This window comes from Anser anser, assembly GCF_964211835.1.
Source record: "Anser anser genome assembly, chromosome: 6".
Lineage (NCBI taxonomy): Eukaryota > Metazoa > Chordata > Aves > Anseriformes > Anatidae > Anser > Anser anser.
In genome coordinates this window covers 27,739,699-27,758,166 of record NC_139726.1, presented here as the reverse complement: position 1 = coordinate 27,758,166, position 18,468 = coordinate 27,739,699, and the positions used below count along the sequence as shown (strand labels likewise).

The 18,468-nt window shown below is 38.6% G+C and overlaps 1 protein-coding gene across 4 annotated transcripts in view; it reads right to left on the bottom strand.

Annotated features, from left to right (window-relative positions):
* Window positions 1–263: 263 nt before the first annotated feature.
* The window catches only part of CREB1 (cAMP responsive element binding protein 1), an 80,499-nt gene continuing 62,294 nt past the window's right edge, over window positions 264–18,468 (bottom strand). For 3 of the 4 annotated variants that reach the window (XM_083842323.1, XM_083842322.1, XM_083842324.1), the window contains 5 exons: window positions 17,238–17,384; window positions 15,142–15,242; window positions 12,221–12,363; window positions 10,570–10,752; window positions 7,237–9,265 (listed from right to left, as the gene is read on the bottom strand). In XM_083842323.1, the coding sequence (XP_083698449.1) occupies window positions 8,976–9,265; window positions 10,570–10,752; window positions 12,221–12,363; window positions 15,142–15,242; window positions 17,238–17,384 (864 nt within the window). In that variant the 3' untranslated portion in view covers window positions 7,237–8,975. Of the gene's footprint in view, window positions 6,826–7,236; window positions 9,266–10,569; window positions 10,753–12,220; window positions 12,364–15,141; window positions 15,243–17,237; window positions 17,385–18,468 lie in introns of those variants that run through there. The other variant, XM_083842325.1, reaches the window with a different exon arrangement.

Below are 18,468 nucleotides of genomic sequence, written 5' to 3'. Positions count from 1 at the left end.
AGAACAGATACAAGAAAGCAGGTTTAAAAATAAGTATCAGAAGTGAAAGAGAAACTGTTATTCAGGATTTAACCTCTCATTAATTCAATTTAATTAAGATTTAAAAAGCCTTCTATTTGGGAAAATTATCTCATGAATACTTACAGCAGGCCACAGATCATGAGAGGACACCATCACTGGCTTAAAATATGCCTTTTCACATATTTCTTTCTAGTTTTGCCCCTAAATTAGTGTAAATGGATCATCCTGTCCAAAAAAGAGACTTTTTAGAGTTTTTAAAAGCATGTTTATGTGACTGCACATAAATGTTTGTGTAAAAAGGGAGTTATGACAGTTTATACCACAAAGGTTACAGTAAGAAAAAGCACTTCTTTATGACAATAATTCACAAATTCACAAGAATCACTTTAATATACAAAGCAATTACTACCATTCTGAAACACAAAGCAGCTAATATGTACATAGTGTTAATAAAATGCATTATAACCCAGTACATTTTTTTAAAAACACAGATAAAGCACAAAAAAAAAGTAAAAAAAAAAAACACAACAGGGATGTTTCTAAATTTTGGGGAAAATGTAAATAAGAACTTATTTTCCTCCAACAATGGATTTTCATTTAGTCTTTTAACTTCCACAGGTACGTGGGAGTCAAGCTCAAATACCCTGTTCTGTGCTGACATGGTTTGGGTAAAGAATCAGAAATGCAGATGAGGTGAACTTGCTCTTTCCAGCTTACATTACAAAGGGAGAATAACCACCCTCGCTCTGGAAGCTTCCCTGAAAAACGCTGTTCCAAAACAATTTCAAATTATAAATCCAGACTACAAGTAACTCGTTTTTGAAATGAACAACCAACCTGTGGACAAGTCTGTGGAGGGGTTGGCTGCCAACTAGCATCTCTTCTTGCCCTGTTCCCCATCCCATCCCTAGAAGTCCATATAAGCAGCACAGCGTCAAATCTCATACAAACTCGCAGTTCTAGAACTTTTTAAACTTCATGTTTTAATATAAATAAACGTCATTACACACACAAAAAATGGAGTGGCACCTGGATAAAACACAACTTGTAAAGAGCATCCAAACATCCTCAGTTCTTAACAGCGGCCATTTCCAGGTAACTGACTGGCTCAAGGCCTGCCTTCCCCTTGGTCTCACACTCGGCTATCCCCTAATTTAGAGAAATACAAAGTTGAGGCCGAGACTCAGTGAACTGACTGCTCCCAAGTCGTGAGTACAGTAAACGGTCAGCTTATGGAACTGCACTAACCGTGGATCACTACGGCCGATCCCTGGCCCTTCCCCTGCCAGCACCCAGCTCCTGATGACAGCTGGCTTTTCGTCCTTGCTGCTGGTGAAAGTGAGACCTAAACTCACCATTGAGCACCACAAGTCAAAAACTACACTTGCAGCACCACAACAGGTCAATGTCTTCAATTTGTGCTACACAAACTAGCCTGAGCAAATCTCTTTGCAGGCCAAAGCTTAAATACATGTAAAAAATACATTCCAAGGCAAAACACTTGAAATGCAATCCCCCCTTCACCAACTGGATCTGGTCCCTTTTTCTGAAAGATGCACAGATTTAAGCCGTATCCATCCACAGACCCGAACCTGTCGCAAGCACACAGCAGATAGGATTTCAGCACCCTATTTCTCTTTAACAGTCCAGCTCCTCCCAGAGTGACTGAGCTTCATGATACATTCAGGTTTCTGCAAAATCACTGTCTTTTACGACTAGAAAATTCAAAAGCTCAGGAAAGTGAATTCCCAGGCACAGTACATGAGAACCACGAATGTACCGTATGCTTTTAAAACCTGCTTATGGTGACAGATTTTAGGATTGGAGCTAATTGTCATTGTTCCTGCAAAAGGAAGTTAGTTGTGCTTTTTTTCTTTTAAAGCAGGGTGACATACTATCAGTACATCTTTAATTCCTGGTGCCAAAGAATTGTAATTTTGCTTTTGATTTATTTTCTTAGAATGCAGCTTTTTAAAATTTGCAGCCACACTTCAAATTAAGAGGAATAAAGTGACTGAGAAAGAATTTAGCTTTCTTTTCAAATTAATTTACCTTTCTCACCTGGGGTCACTGAACTAGTTCTAATCTGTCTAAAAATAATTTAATAGCCATCCTACGCCTACTGCTATGACACCATACACTTGATTCTTTCCAGTCTTCAGTAGTGCCAACTCAGATCTGCCATTTTGAAGCATTGCCTGCTGGAAGCCAGGTGCTAATCAGCAAGTTAAATTGGTGAAAGAGTCAACTGTTGTGGGGAGAGGAGTGAGTTGTGTGCAGGTGGCAGGATTACAGCAATTGTGCCAGGGAGCTTCTCAAGCAAACCCAATTTTTCTCTCTTTTTTTTTTGTTCTGCTTTGTGTGTTTTTTTTTCTTTTTTTAAAAAGTGCACATTTTAATTAAACATTTACAAAGAATACCGTATAACAAAAATAAATACATGACCTTTTGGTTAGATCATTGGCAAATGTGACATCAGTAACCAGCTTCAGGGTAAAAAAAATGACAATAAAAACAGGGTCTTAGGAAACCAATGAAATCCCCTATGATCTGTCACAGATTTGCAACCACTGATAACAGACTTTCTTTGATGGGGCGACTAGTCTTTAACCCACAAAAAAGCACTGGCTATCTGTCTAAAATTAAAAAAAAAAAAAAAAAAGCAGAGGCCAGTTTTCACTAATAGATGACTACTTGCAGCTGCTGTTTACTGGAAGCCCGAATTTAAAAAACAAAACAAAACAAAACTGTAGTACAAATTTAGATCAGAAACTATTAGGGCTGTTTTTCCTTATTAAATCTAACTTTTTTTTTTTTTCCTGAGCCTCTTAATGATTCCAAACACCCCACCAGTTTTCTGATCAATGTAAAGTACCAGAGAAGACAGTGGTCTGCAACAAACATGAACTATGCAAGAGCCAGAACCTATAGGTGTCTGTACAGTCCTGACAACGACAGGCTAAAATTGTGCTTTCAGATACAAGCAATGCTGCCGGCAACTATCTGATGCACTGGTGAAATCACCGCTTAAATAAAAATGCACAGACACTACCCCAGGAGGAAAACAGAAGGCTTACCAGTGGTTCCTTTTAAAAACACCTTAACAACCTTTCCAATTGATCTGCCTTTGATATATAGCTGCCAAAGAGAAAAAGCACAAAAGTGAATTATTCTGCGGGTTGGTAGTTGTAAAACAACTGTTTATACCATTTCAAAAATCTCCATCAAAAAATAAAAAATAAAAACAAACCAACTCACAAAAATCATGAAAGATGAAATAAAACTCTTGAAAATGGATAACTGAGAAACAGCACAAAACAAATCTGTAATAAGCGCTAGAATAATGCAGCCCAGAACTACTGGGGCAGGGGAAGCTTTCACACACGCGCACACATCCACACACACTCAGACACACACAGAGAAGTAAAAATTTTTTCTGACCTCCATATACTATAATACTCAGCATTCCTGACTTAAAAGCTCTCAGAGCTGTAGATTATATACTGTGTGTATATATATATATATGTACATATATTATACATATGTATTTTCCAAGAATATCTAAATTAAAAGAGCACCTCTGACAATATCTTAACTGCCTGACTGGTGCTGTTGTTTTGCAAAATAATGACATTACAAAAATTATATTTCAAATCAATTCTTGTTTATTATGAACATAATGGATCTAGCCCTTTCTAACCCTCTCTTCAGGTAAAACAGGCTATCAATTCTTGAAAACTCACAACCGTGAGATATAAAACTAACCTTCCCTCCCCCCTGCCAGCATAATTGCTGTTCTACTTCCAAATGGCCTTAGTTTATAGAAGCTGATTACCCCAACCTCACTACTTGGTAAGTAACACATGAATGAATGTCTGTATCATATCCTTTCCCTTTTTGGGTCGCTATGAGTAGTAAAGTATGTATGGGTAACCCTAGCCAGCCTTGTACTTGGCCTAATACATTTTTTTATCAACATCATTTAAAATTTCCATTAAAGAAATTCAAGTCCCTAAATCCTCAGTGCAGCATAAATAAAAATAAAGACTCTTGCAAATCCCTAGGTACTTTAAAATAATGTTCTTTTTCTCAATGAAATGCTAGTTGCTAATGCAGTCTACACTAATAACATGATAGACTACTCACAGACCACGCACAGACAAACTGGTAATGCAGTTCTCCTCTCACTGCCTCACAAATTTGCTTCAACTGAAGAACCATGTCCAGGAACTGCTTTAGGCTCCCCTGTCCATTCAGCTGCCAGGCTTTGTGCTGCGTGACTACCAGTGAGTGCTCATGACCTGCTAGGAACAGCTCCCAGATCTCGGCTAGCCTCATGCAGGTTTGGTACAAAACCTCAAGCTTTTGCAGACAGATGGTTCTGCGAAAGAAAAAGCCTTCATGTAGGAATGTACATCTTTTTCATGTTCCTCAAAGCTGGAGAAACCATCCCATGTAACTGTGTAAATTAGGCCATCATAAAGTTAAATATTTTACAAGAATTACTCCTGCATTATCAACAGCCTACTTCTACCGCTAGTTCTGAAGAACTGGTAACCGTCATACATGCACGTATTCTCCGTCTTTAAGAATCAGACAACTGTTAGAAAAGCACTGCTGAGAATTTAGGGTCTTCTTTAAATTTGCATTGCTAAACTCGTAAATTCATTTTCCATTAAATAAAAACATGAAAATCAATTCTCCATGACAGATAAAAATAGACCATTTATAAACCCCCTCAAAACTTAAGTTGAAAATGAATTCTTTCATAATTCTGATACTTATTTTCTCTTATTTGAAATACAAACAATTTGAAATTATTGATAACTCTAGATTTAACAATAATGCTACAAGTTTAACCCTGCTCCTTTTAAAGTCTCTTGGAAACTGAATGCCCTCTCAAATGAGAAAACTAGAACTTTTAATACTGCTTAGCTGTTTGAGACTCAACTATCAAGAGTCTTGCAAAAGTTCTTCTTACGTCACATTGATTGTATAACCTTTTAGAAGCTCATGTTTGAAATTTATCTTAAAAACAGATAGAGCAAATGGGAAAAAAATATTAGCTAATACTTTGCTAGGCAAGGCATTAGTACAGATCAGAGTCTTATTCATATGTCTCTATACATAAAAGTTGGACCAAAGGCCCAAAGTAAACATACTCCATCAAATGACCCAAGTTGATAAATGAAGAGACTGGCTTCAGAGGGCCAGTAAACAAACTGAGCATGATTCTTTTTGACACACAGTGGAAGTCCTAATGCTGCGTAGTTATTTTTAACATGATCTACCTTTTTAACAATGTAAATCTGGGAAAGATCATGTTTCCTCAGTACACACAAAAAGTTTGATTTTGCAAATGTCTGAGGCACACAAGTAATTTTACTTACACAAATAAACTACTTGGTAAATCTGACCCTTTGCATGAAAAAATCCTCTGAATAAATTAAGAATTTGTTTAGCCTGGGAAAGTTCAAATAATATTGTCTCTTGCGAAGCAGAAGCCAGTTGGAATATTCATGTTTGAAGTTCTCTTCGATATTTGAGGTTGTCCTCGTAGTTACCATACTGCAATTTATTTTATGGGTGGAAAGCAGCCTCAAAGTTTGAAAAATAATCTAGCAAACCAGGACAATGTTTCCATTAAGTACAATAATTTCCATTACATAAGATAGTGGTAGGGAAACAGAAATACCTGATCGCTTGAGAGGACTTGGGACAAACCATCAGAGAATATGTATGTGGAGTTGGCTATGCTTCAACTGCTTAGTTGTTCTGCATACACATAGGTAGTGCTTTCGTGCGTTACCCTTGCTTACTACACATCTGTTTTCAAAACGTCACTATTGTACCTTTTTAATTCTGAATTCCTTCCCCATCTAAATATCATTTGCCAACTAATAACCTATGAAGCTGGTGTTTTCTTTCTGTGCATTCAAAATGCTGAACACACTTGCACACATATGCTGCAAGAAGCAACAACTGACCAGTGAAGCTCATTTCAACCCATTTGTTTCTGTGGAATGGAGTTTTCACTAGTCCAGGAGGGACTACTAATGCAGATTACGCATCAGAACCCCTCCTACGCTAGTTTAAAAAAGGTATGTTAGCTCCACACACAGAACGTGACTGTGAAGTACCTTTCATTTGGTGTGCCACTTAGACGTGTATTTTTATAGTTTAAAATGAGTATGTGAAACCAATTTGGCAACCGCTGCTTCTTCATTGCACCACGTGTGCTCCATGTATGCCGGCCCACAGCTCTCTGGGCCAAGAGGCTGGGGTAGTTCTGTCTCTAAGGCAATGGAAAGAACTCAGCACAAATTCTTGAAATCATTACAAAAGGACCCTCCCCCACAGTAACTTCCCAAATGACCACTGTTATTCCTTGAAGAGGATGGGGAGATGAGAAAGGAGCCTGTTCTTCTTCACGCTGAGATTTGACGATGAAAATAATCTTGTAGGGGGAGAACTGGAGGCAAGTATTTGAACATTCACAGTTTGATGCAAAGCACAGATGAAGTATATTCTGTAGTTGCTTCAGGCAGTTTTGCGCATAGAAAAAAAGAAATGTTTAGAAAATAAAAAGTTTACTTTGTCTCTCTGGGTGTAGCCAGAACCAGTCTCTATCCCACCTGGACAAGTGAAAATGGGAATCCAAGATTAATCTGATTTGTGGCAGTAAAGGTCCTTAAGTGCTTTTAACTCCTCAATCAGTGTCTTGTTTTGGTTTTCAAGCACAGCCACTCGATTTTCTAGACATTTCACATACTCCTTTTTCTTCCTGCGACATTCACGTGCTGCCTCTCTGCAAAGCAAAAAAGGACATTCAAATTCAGAACAATTACTTGCAGACACCAGCTACTTAACTGTTCAGGTCAAACCTTTAACTAGTACTGTCATTTTTACAATATGCAGGTACTGTAAGAAACACTCACAAATTAGGAAAAAAGGCTGACTTCATAACAATTTCTCAAGATCCAAGGTTTGTTTCAATCCCAGTATGTTAGGCTCTCTTCCTGCATCATGGCTTATCAAAGCAGTATACTATAGATACATGTAACATATGTGCTTGTTTGCCCTGAATTGCTAGGTGCAAAGCACAGCAGCTTCAAAAGGAGAGCGAGTGTTCCTTCATCGTAAATACTGCATAGATTGGTGATAACATCAATGTTCTGGGAAATGAGAGGACAAAATTGAACCCAGTTCTTCCACTCATTAGGTAAGTAGTAACTGTACTACAACGTAAAAAACAGCATCTGTTCCAGGATCTATCTGGTACGACAACTCTAAAAGCAACTTTTGAAATTCAGCTCTGCAAATGAGACAGGATGAAAAAAAATCAACCCTGAAAGGACTCAGGTATCCATTTCCTACTCCTACAAACAGAGTTTCATATGCTTGTAGCACTTCAGTGGGCCACGTGGAACATTTATATTTTAAAGTCATTTTGTACTATTACTTGTTTCACCAATAGATTAACTACTACTACATCAGGAAAGAGTTGTGCCTCCCAGTGGTGAGCTACAAAGTCGTCTCCTTGGGTGACAACTTTTTCTTTCTGTGACTTTGTGCCAGCTTGGGCTGTGTAACTTTGAGTCTGTGTACATTAGTTTTTCATTATGAACAGCTAGAGTTACAGTAATTTACACAACAGCTTTTAAAATGTAAAATTTGCACACAGAAAAATTTCACAATAATATCTACGAATATTTATGCTATAATCCTTCAATAAGTACCACCTCCCCATATACGTCCTCTACATCCTTTTACCCTGCTTCCCTGTGAAGCCCAGATTTGCAAATACCTATTAAGTAGGCAGGCTAAAAGCACCACAAGCAACATGATACTGTTGCAAAAGCTGTCTATTTAACTCAAATGGAGATAATTTTCCACTGTTCTTCTTGGCTTTTCCAAACAGCAAAGCTGTCTTTTCCTGGAGTACCATTTCTGACTCAGTGAAGGGATTCAGAATGCTAAATAAATTTTTCTCAAATGCAGAGCTTGAATGGGTGAACAATGACATCTACTATTTACTGATATCCAAAAAATATGTAAAAAGGGGAGACAGGTGAGATTGTGTAAAAGAAAAAAGAATTAAAAAAGTGAACTCTTGGTGAACTCTTGTTCTTCAGCACTATTTACCTCTTCTTTCAAACCACCCAAACAAGCAATGGGTCTGCTCAGGCTTTCTGTTGTGTTCACAGTTTAAGCTACAGGAGATAAATGCAACTGTGTAACATAACAGAATGCGGGACCAAGTCAACAGCACTTCCTGGGACTTTCCCTCCACAGAGGGGAGGTAAGCAGGGCACTTTCCCCCTCTCAGGGTGTAACGTACAGGCTCAAATCTGTGGCCTGTGGAGGGAGCTCAAGCCTGGTGTGATGATGGGTCAGCTAAGGCCCACCACTTTCCTCTCTCACAGCAGGCACTCTTAAGGAGCATCATGTCCGACTTCCCTCTGCAGTTCCATTTCTTGGCAGCCTCCACAAAGCCCCACCTAAGGAGGTTTGGTGGGTCCTCCTCCCCACACACTAAATCCTGTGGGTCAAGTCTCCTCTCTCTCAGCCCCTCTGCTGCCAATACTGACTCCACAAAGCATAGCTGCTCATTTAGCCTCCCCTTGAGTCTTTCTGCCTCTGGAGAATAAAACCCAAAGGGCAAGTAGCTAAAGAGAACAAGTGAGACATGAAAGAAAACGCTCATGAAGAGAGTGAGTCAGCCAGTAGCAAAGATAATGCATGCAGGAGGCTAAGCTGTAGATTCCAGGAAAGAAAACTACATGAATGTATTAACTTTAAAAAATCAACTCACCTCAGTGTTCATGACAACACACCTGCAATCAAACAACTCTCTCACCACTGACTTTTCTCCTTATGGCAAGAAACAAAGGGAAGGAGTAATTCACCCACCTCACAGAATGAGTCTGACACCGTTACTTAAGGTTTCCTAATCAATGCATGGCACTAGTAGATTTGTTTCTTTGCTTTCCATCTTTTAAATGACTAAGAAAGATCAGGATTCTTACTGCTTCACACTCTAGTTCTATGCAGAGCTGATCAGGAAAAAAAAAAGGATCTAAAGGTACATGCCTGTTCTTCATTAGACGCACTTCTCTCTTCCGTGCGGCCTCTTCTGCTGGCTGGGTTGGAAGTGCTGGAGATGATGCCATGACTACTCCTGGTGCAATGGTGCTGGTAGGGGCGGTGCGAATCTGGTAGGTCTGCACATCTCCTGAGGCAGCTGAAAGATGAAAAACACAGGTGACCATATCAGTTTGGTGACAGCACTGTTAATCGTGCAACACACAGTCATCTATCTAACCATACATTTTGAGCTACAATACAGGATGGATGACCATCATCTGTGTGTGTCATCATTGCCATCTCAGTCTTAGTTTATTAAACGTATGCAAGGTTTGGGCATTCCTACTGAAGAAGTCTTCACTTGTGCTTGGTAACTTGATTTGTCTGCTGCATTGCTGTACTTCTTCTTCCCTTAGTACATTTCTTTTATTTCTCTGATTTTGGGCAGTTTTAGCATTGGCAAGAAAATGAAGGATGCTAAATAGTATTTCTAGCTGTGCTCCAAATTTCTACCTGCAAAAGGAGAAACTATGTTTTTAAGTATCTGGGGCAGAAAGAAGGGTATAGAAATGTAGCATTTACTCCAACAAGAGAGACAGTGCAAATTAGGCACACAAGTCTACCACTTCTCTAGAATGAAAAACATCTTGGGTTTCTTTTGTTTGTTTGTTTTAATCCAGGAGTGTGTATACTTGCCTGAGTATAAAAAATATTATACCACCTAACAAGATCACACTTGGTTAAGAACACGAACAACAGAAAACTAATGCAACAATAGTATTTTTCTCAGCTATGTATTTTCATTGGTGCCTGGAGACCTCTCCACTGGATAACCTTCAAATTACCTGCTTTACAATCATAAAGGCAGGGATAAAATTTTCTGTTATTTATAATAAATATTTTTCTTAATACTCTCCCCCTAATTTTCAAAAAACAAACAAACAAACACGTATTTTAATAAAAAAGAGAAACTTGGTCTAAGACTGAAGTAGCTCTGCTCTAAGTGGAGGTCTTGACCAAATGACCTAAGGCACTTTTCTGAAGTATTCTATGATTCTAAGACTTGATGATTAAATACTTGATGACTAGCTACAAACCCACAACAGAAAGGAATTATGACTTCCACTTGTAAAGGGGGAAAACTTACTAATCATTTTTTGTAGAACATGTAACACAAATCATGTAGACAGAATGCAGGAAATACAACATGGAAAACCAAAAATGAATATATCATTTTAAGAAGTAAAACCCAAATATCTATAAATGTATTGATCTGAAGTGAAAGGCTCCAAGAAAATGTGACGAACAGCTTTGTGCAGAATTTTCTTTAATCATTTTGGAGACTGATTCTGTATCAAAGTTGTTAGTTCTGTTTCCTGACACATTTGAGGGAGTTGGGTTGGCAACTTACATCCACGTGAAGAATTGTTATACAGAATGACTGGCTGTGAAGTATCTCACCTTGTACAACGACTTGGTTGCTGGGTACAAGTATCTGTTGTCCATCCGTGGTCTGTGCATATTGTAAAATGGTGGTGCCAGGTTGTGTTGCAGCTGCGTTGGTCATAGTTAACGTCTGAAGACCTTGTACGCCATCTGTGCCATTGTTAGACAACTGTATCGCTCCTCCTTGCGTAATAGCAACTGAAGATGAAGCAATGGGATACAGTATTTAAGACATTAATGTACTCATTAACTTATAGTAATAAACCTAGATACAAAAGACTACTGGTTCAAGTAAAATCCTCTGAACCCTTATACACCTTCAAATCAGATACACGACTTTAACGTACATTTAAAGAAATCATACTTTGACAGTAAGCTTTTAATTTTTCATGAGACTCATATTTTGGGGGAGACAAAAACCACAGCTTAAAACACAAATTAGTTACTCTAACAACATCACACAGAGGAGCTACAATCCTCCCCTAGGGAATACTTTTTATTTATTAGTTAGTATTTTCTTCTTGGTTGGTTTAGGTTTTTTTCCTTGCCTTTTTCTTCTCATCTGAAATTCCTCGCCTCCTCCATGCTTTACTCCCTTCAGTCTCCTCTGATGCTACTGCTATCCATCTTGTGTTTCACTTTCTTCTTGCTTTGGCACTTTTTTCTTCTGATTGTATCTCCTCCCCTTCTCTACAACTTCCTCAGCACCTTCCTAGCAGTGTTTTCACTCATACGGGTCCAGTTTCACACATTATTTTCTTTCCTTCATGCAGTCTTTGTTTTTTGTTTTTCCTTTCCCTCAATCCTGTCATTCAGGTGCACTGAGACATCACTTCTCATTCCTACTTCCACAGAATTTCACTGTGTTCCTATATACAGACATACCAAAATCTCAGGTATCTACATGACCAGGTAGTTTTTACAGTTATGGTAAGAAAGCAGAGTTAACCACATCAGTTTCAATAAAGTTAGGCAGTGTATAAGTGGCTAAGGAGTAAACAGAGATACAACATTTTAAAGAGATTTTAAGAGAAAGATATGAACTGAGAGTTCTTTCTTCCTCTTGTACATTTAATACTGAATTTGTTTGTGCAAAACAGTATGTGAATTATAGCTTTACTGCTGTATCCTCAACCCTTTACGTCAAAGGACTGTATCTATAAAGGACTGTATCTATAAAATCTAATGAATAAAGACATTGAAAACACACAGAAACTTTGATTTACTACATGTTTTAAATAAGGTTGCTGAAGTCCTTATTTTTTCAGGACTTTCTAAAAACTCAACGGCAGACTAGTGTTTTTTCTATTAAGTAGGCAACAATTTGGTCAGCTGGGATTAATAATCTGCCAGACAAAAGGAAACTTCTGAATTACCTCATCTGGTTCCTGAAGCTAAAAAGTTTATAACAGCATTACGGTTAACTCATATTTTGCCTCAGGGCACATTAGCTGCACTAGCTGGCAAGCAGTCCCAGAATGTTCACTGAACGTTTTGAATATTTACAAGAGCAATGTGTTTAAAGGGCATGGTCATCCAACAGTCAAATTAAAGTAATCTTATTTTCACCTCCTGCTTTGTCCTTGCCCAAACAATTATATAAATGATAGTTCTTCATCTTCTCATCCCCACTTACTAGCACCACCGAGAAATTCAGACTACATACTGTACTGCCCACTGCTGGTTTGGTAAATGGGAGTTGGCACCGTAACAGTGGCGATGGCAGGTGCTGCTGTTTCCTCTTCAGACTTTTCTTCTTCGATCCTTGGCACTCCTGGGGCGTCTGAAGACAAGTCATTCAAAATTTTTCTGGCAAAGACAGTGTGTTGTAGAGATTTTAATAAAAAGTGGGAGAAAAAAAGTATTTTTGATATGTAATTCTGAGGAAAACTGCGAAGTGCAGTGAGCCAGCAAGGTAAATACGGAAAGCAAAATCCAGACTAACTTCAAACTCTCATTGGAGAAGACTGTTCAAAGTGCCATGTGCAGATGGGCAAGGGAGCCAGCAAAGAACAGTGCAGGTACTTCTCAACCCAAGAGACAACTATTGCAACCTTCCCTTTTTCTTAAAAACATGTCTCGGTCTCATGCATTTTTACTTGTTTCCTGCTTTTACCCACGAAAGATTTAAAGAAAGCAGAGTATGCAAAAACCTATCTCCTCATTTACATCAGGGTGAACTGCTTCATTTTAGAGACCATAAAGGCCTCAGCCAGAGAGCCAAAAATAAAGGAAGTTAGCAGAAATGCCTGTAAAGAGCAACCAGCTTACAACTGAACAGCTTCCTGGGAGACAATGCTGACTGTTTGAGTGGAGTCACGCAATTATGTTTACAGTGAGGTAAAAACCCTGCCTGGGAAAGCTTTGAGATCAGCATTGGTAAAGAAAAAAAGTTTGTTAATTACGTCTATGGATTAATTATCCAAAGACCAAACAGCTAAAACATCACAGCTACAGGTCCTATTGACTGCGACTGTAAGACTGACCATAGCAATTGCAATTTGCATCATTTAGAAGAAGCACTGTCCCTCAGAGAGGACCATCAAGCCCTTTTTAGTGCTGGCACATTCTACTATGCCACTGCAAAATGCTACTTAGGTGAAAGGGAACATTTTTTGTAATTCTCCTCATATATTTTCCTGTGAACTGTCTCAACAACTCAAAGTGTGATGAAGAAAACACAACTGTAGATCCCAAGCTCCAAGACAACAGTCATTGCTTAAATAAGGCTCCTAAGGCTTTGGGAACTAGAACATCTGTATATATAGCTATCTGGGGAGACTGGTCTCTCTGCTAAGCAACTTGACAAACAGAGCTTTGCTGTTACTATTTCAGCTCTGCGGGCATGCAGGAACCCCAGCATTGCACAAGCACTCCACTGTGCCAAGCACCACTTGGACAAATAACAAATTCCTGTCAAGAGAGTTTGCAATCTAGGTGTTAGACTAGAAAAATAAGTGGACAAAACAGATTAAAAATATGAAGAGAGCAGGCAGGATGAGGAAGAACAAAATCCAAGAAGCTCAATATAGAAAAGAAGAAATTACAGCTCACCCAATTTTAAACTCATGCCAGATATGATTTGATAGTTAAACTCTATCTTTGCATTCTTAAAGATGGATTTAAAGTAGAAGGTAAGGTGACAGCTATACAAATATACAATATATGAACTGACATGGAGAACACACGATGTATGTCAGTACCAGGATCAAAGTGGAGTTTCTGAGGAAGAGGTACAGCTCTTCAGTTCTGTGAACTTATCTGTATCAATCTTGTCTCTAGGGCCATTCACAACACCTTGGATAAAGCCAATGGGAAGTCACCAAATACAGCTGTAGTTTGGATCAACCTTTCTGGCTGAGCCTGGCCCAGAGGCTGAGCTGTGTATACAAACTTTACAATCACTAAGTTTTGCAGAGTTACCAGGATCTGATTTGAAGGACAGAGGCTGTGGTGTGGCATCAGTGCAGGCATGGGAGTACAATCCAAATGAGAAGTTAGCATGCACAAGTCCCCTCTTTTCAGTTTTGCTGTTTGTTTATTTAGCTCTGTTGTCTCATGCTATTCAGCTACTCTTCCATATATAGTAAAAGTGTTTCACTGCAGAAGCAGACTGCAAGGAAGTCTGTGACAGCATTAATGTTAGCAACACTGCTCCTCACAAATGAGAATATTTTCCCAGATACATTATGGCTAGGGATATTCAGCAGTGATTTTCACTATCTTCAGCAGGACAGCCTTGAAGGCTCCTAGAGAATGTAGAAAATAATCTGCAAGTGCTAAAAAAAAAACCACACATATGGGTGAGATACACTCAGACTAGAGTCTGGCTTATATTTCTAAGGCTACGTTCATAATGAAAAAAAAGGAGCAGATGAATTTTCTGAAGCAGCAGGAATCCACAGGTCACTCAAAAACTGCTGAACTCTGTAGCTATTCTTTGAAACTATTTAGTATGTTTTAAGTATGAAAAGTGAGATTTAGTACAGCCAGAAAAAGCTGTGCACGGGCTTAATTAATAAAGTAACATATACTAGATGTCTATCACTCCATTAAACACATCCTGACTTTTCAAACTTTAAATATAACTTTAAACATAATTTTGTTCAAACAGAAATTCTCTCTGAGCCACAGAACACTCCATGTTCATTGAAAGTTACATGGGAGAAAGGAATTAAGTTTGATGGCTGCTAGCATTTCAAAATGGTAAAAAACAATAGAATTGATTTTATGCAGACTACAGATTATGCAGAAGCCACTTTCTTGCAAAGCTGCAGAGTATTTTGTGTGTTAAGTATGCAATAAATTTATTTTTAAGACACCTAGCACAGCGAAACCTCGATATTTCACAAATTTTGCAATCAGCTTATTCTCAGCTCATTTCTGTTTTCATTGAGTGTAACAGCTGAGGTTTCTTCCCTCTCATATGTGTTTATCTCTTTACATCCTATTACAGAGGAAGACGTTGCAGAAGAGAGATTTTGGTAAAATGGTAAATCTGAAAATAACTACTGAATCCCACCATTTGACTCCTCATGTGAAGAACACATCCATCAAGCAAAATGCTTCTGCTTTTGACCTCCATACCTGTAGGACGGTCGTCTGGAAAGAATTTCTCTCCGTTTCTGTGAATCTGTGACACTGTCCACTGATTCCTGTGAATCTTCACTTTCTGCTATAGTGGAGATCTGAAAATAAGAACAGCAATCAAATTTAACACGACACTGCCAATGTCTGTATTTTAATGAATTGTTGATATGTGAAAAGCACTGAAATGCAAGTATTAAAGAGAACTATTACCTAGGCAATGAACGTAAAGGGCAGGCTGTTTGGTAACTGGTACAGTGAAGAATGACCAGAGCCAGGTATCTACCCATGAGATACCCAGGTATCTACCATGTCCCTTAGAATTAAAAAACCCCAATAAGAAAATACAAATAGTAATCCCATATACTTTTTTTCCTTTTCAAGAAAGACCCTGTTTCCATCCATTTTAAGTGAACAAAAAAGGTAGCCAGATTTAGGGAGAGAAAAACTGAAAACAAATTAAGATAAAAAGCAGAAAGGTTAGGAAACAAAAGAGCAAAATATTGAAATTGAGAAACATTAATTTATAAATCACTGTAGGGATATATTACAAAAAGACTACTTTTCTTCTGGGAAATTGTCAGGAAAATTTTGTAACTAAAGATGCTACAAAATAATGCAGTGATACAATTCTGAAAATCTGTGCTAAAAAAATTACAAAAATTTATGAAGGAAATCTGGAATGTTTGTATCAATTGTAGCTCCACAATTTTAAATTCAAAGTGTGTCAAAAATATAAAAAATCTCCAGTATATAAACACAAAGACTGGTTTCCAAATGGCTATACTCATGTTACAAATATACAAAAGCTAATGATAGTGAATGCCAAAATGCCTAAGCGAACATAGCTCACAGCCTGACACTTCAAGCACTGTATGGAAGATACCTCAAGGCTCAAAAAGCTTGCTGGCTCCCAAATCTCACCATTAGCGGACAGAGGGCCTGGAGGGGTCCAAGGCTGATTGTGAACTACTAGGCTTTGACTATCGCAGAATTCCACACACATTCTTCTTTTGCACTGAGCCAGGTGAATTCCAACCATGCTTTCATTGTCAGTCTCTTATCTTCCACCCCTGGGCTACTAACTTGTGCACTTATCTGAAAATTGCTTGTCTCCAATAGATTAAAACTCTAAAGTTCTGACTCCGGCACCTGAAGAGGGTAGAGCCTGCCAAAAACTCATCATTCAAGCTGACAAGGAGTACACAAAGATTACTATCAGAATGGCCTAGTTTTAAATTACGCATGCTTTATTATTTTTACAAATAATACCCAGCCAGATATCTGTATCAAATAATTACAATGTCTACCTTTTAAAATTAACCTTTTTTTTTCTGAGCTCAATGTACTAATAACTAAGAAATGATGTACAGTCCTTGTCCTGTGTAGCTGCCACACTCTAACCAATTTCTGTGTTCGGTAACACTGGACTTGAAGTGGTTCCAAAGGAAAATGAAGAAAAGGGGCTAAGGGTTTTAAGATTTCAGACTACTTTTCTCCTAAGTCTTCAAGCTGTCTCTTCATTCATATTGCATTATCTTTCTTGCTTTACAGAAGAAAGACAAAATTCAACAGGCAAGTTAAAAAACTATTTTTATGAGGAGACTAATAAGTATATTTTAAAGACCATTAACATACAGGTGTGTTTTTTAAACCAATGCAAACATTTTCTAAGCAGCAAAGACTCTAATCCCGGAATATCAGCTTCACTAATGATTAACAGGTTACATTATAAGAAAAGTAGCTTTTGATCAGGATAATATGAGCTCTTAGTCATACTCTTACTGTAGGAAAATACAGTGGAGAGAATACAGAAATACTGTAAGAAAAGAGAAATACTGTAAGAAAAAACATTAAGCTGTTAAACTCACCAACAGAGTTCTAGAGGGAAATGATACTCAGTGATGTATGAAAGTGAAAAGTGGTTAAAACAGAACAGAAAATAGTCACAGTGTAGCAAATAATGTACAGATTTTGCCTTTAAGTTTATAGAAGTGAAAACACAATCCAGGACACGAGCCTACCAAGAAACCAGTGAACTGGCAGAACTATTCAGAAGGCACAATTAATGTATTAGGAAGTTCTTCAGAAAGTACCTGAACTGTCTGGACCTGTGGAGACTGAATAACTGATGGCTGGGCAGCCTGAATTACTCCATGCACTTGAACCGTCTGCCCATTGGGCAGCTGAACTAAGGTCACCGTGGGTGCAGAAGACGTTGCGTGAGCTGCTGGCATAGATACCTGCAAAGAAGAGACAGCGAGCATAAATTAAGTTATTGCAAAATATTTTTTCATGATCAGGAACACTTTCTGGTGAAAGAAGTAAGTCTCTTCTAGACACCAGCTAGATGACCCAAATGTTTCAGTGTAACACAAAAACCTCTGAATTGCCTATGCCCAACATCTGACCTACTTTACAAATTAATCTAATGCAGAATTTCTGTAGGCTTAAAACATCACTTGTAAAAACACTGACAAGAATGAGAAAAACACAACTGCCTCTATTCTGAGGTAACCTAATAAAAACATATTATTAACCTTCACTTACTTCAGTTACACACTGCTAGGAATTGGGTGTACTCCTACAGACACTGTTGAGTCAAAGGCAGAAACATATGGGAGTGGAGCTATTTTTGTTTTCACTCAAGAAAATGCAAAGTTATTTGCCAGATGTAAGAAGTTAGAATTTTTAGGGAGTCATATCTTTCAGACTTACTGGAGACTAAACCACGCGGAGCAACTGGCAAAGTCCAATCAAATAAAGAAAACTGACCATGTGTTCAGACAGAGAAAACACGAGTCTGAAGAACAAACCGTTTGTAGGCAATTATTTTGATCCAGTGTAATGAGTCAATACAACTTCTAGTCTTAGAGTTATTTTATTTCTATGAGGAAAAATGGCCCAAGTCTTAAAACCTCAGTCTCTAAACACAACTTCTCATGTAAAGCAAAGACCCCCAGGCACAGTGGCTATGCCAGCAGCTAACCGCTGCTGTGGGTGTCCCCGTCATAGGAGCTCCGGCCCGAGGGACAGCGGTACCCAAAGAGCTGTTCAAGCCATGCGGGGAAGTCCTGCTTCTTCGCTGTGGCAGGTGACAAGAACCACGATGGTCGACTGACGGGCCATACATTGGGGTTGCTCTGCAGCTGGGTAAATGCTGGTGCTCAGCCCCAAGCTGGTGACACGATGCACATGGCCGTGCCTGGGGCTCCTTGCCTCTTGACTCACCATCGTAGCCCTCAGAAAGGACTCACAGGCAGCAGCCAGCTGAGGGGTCATTCACTAGGCAGCCTGCTCCCGGGCACCGAACAAAATAAGTCTTCC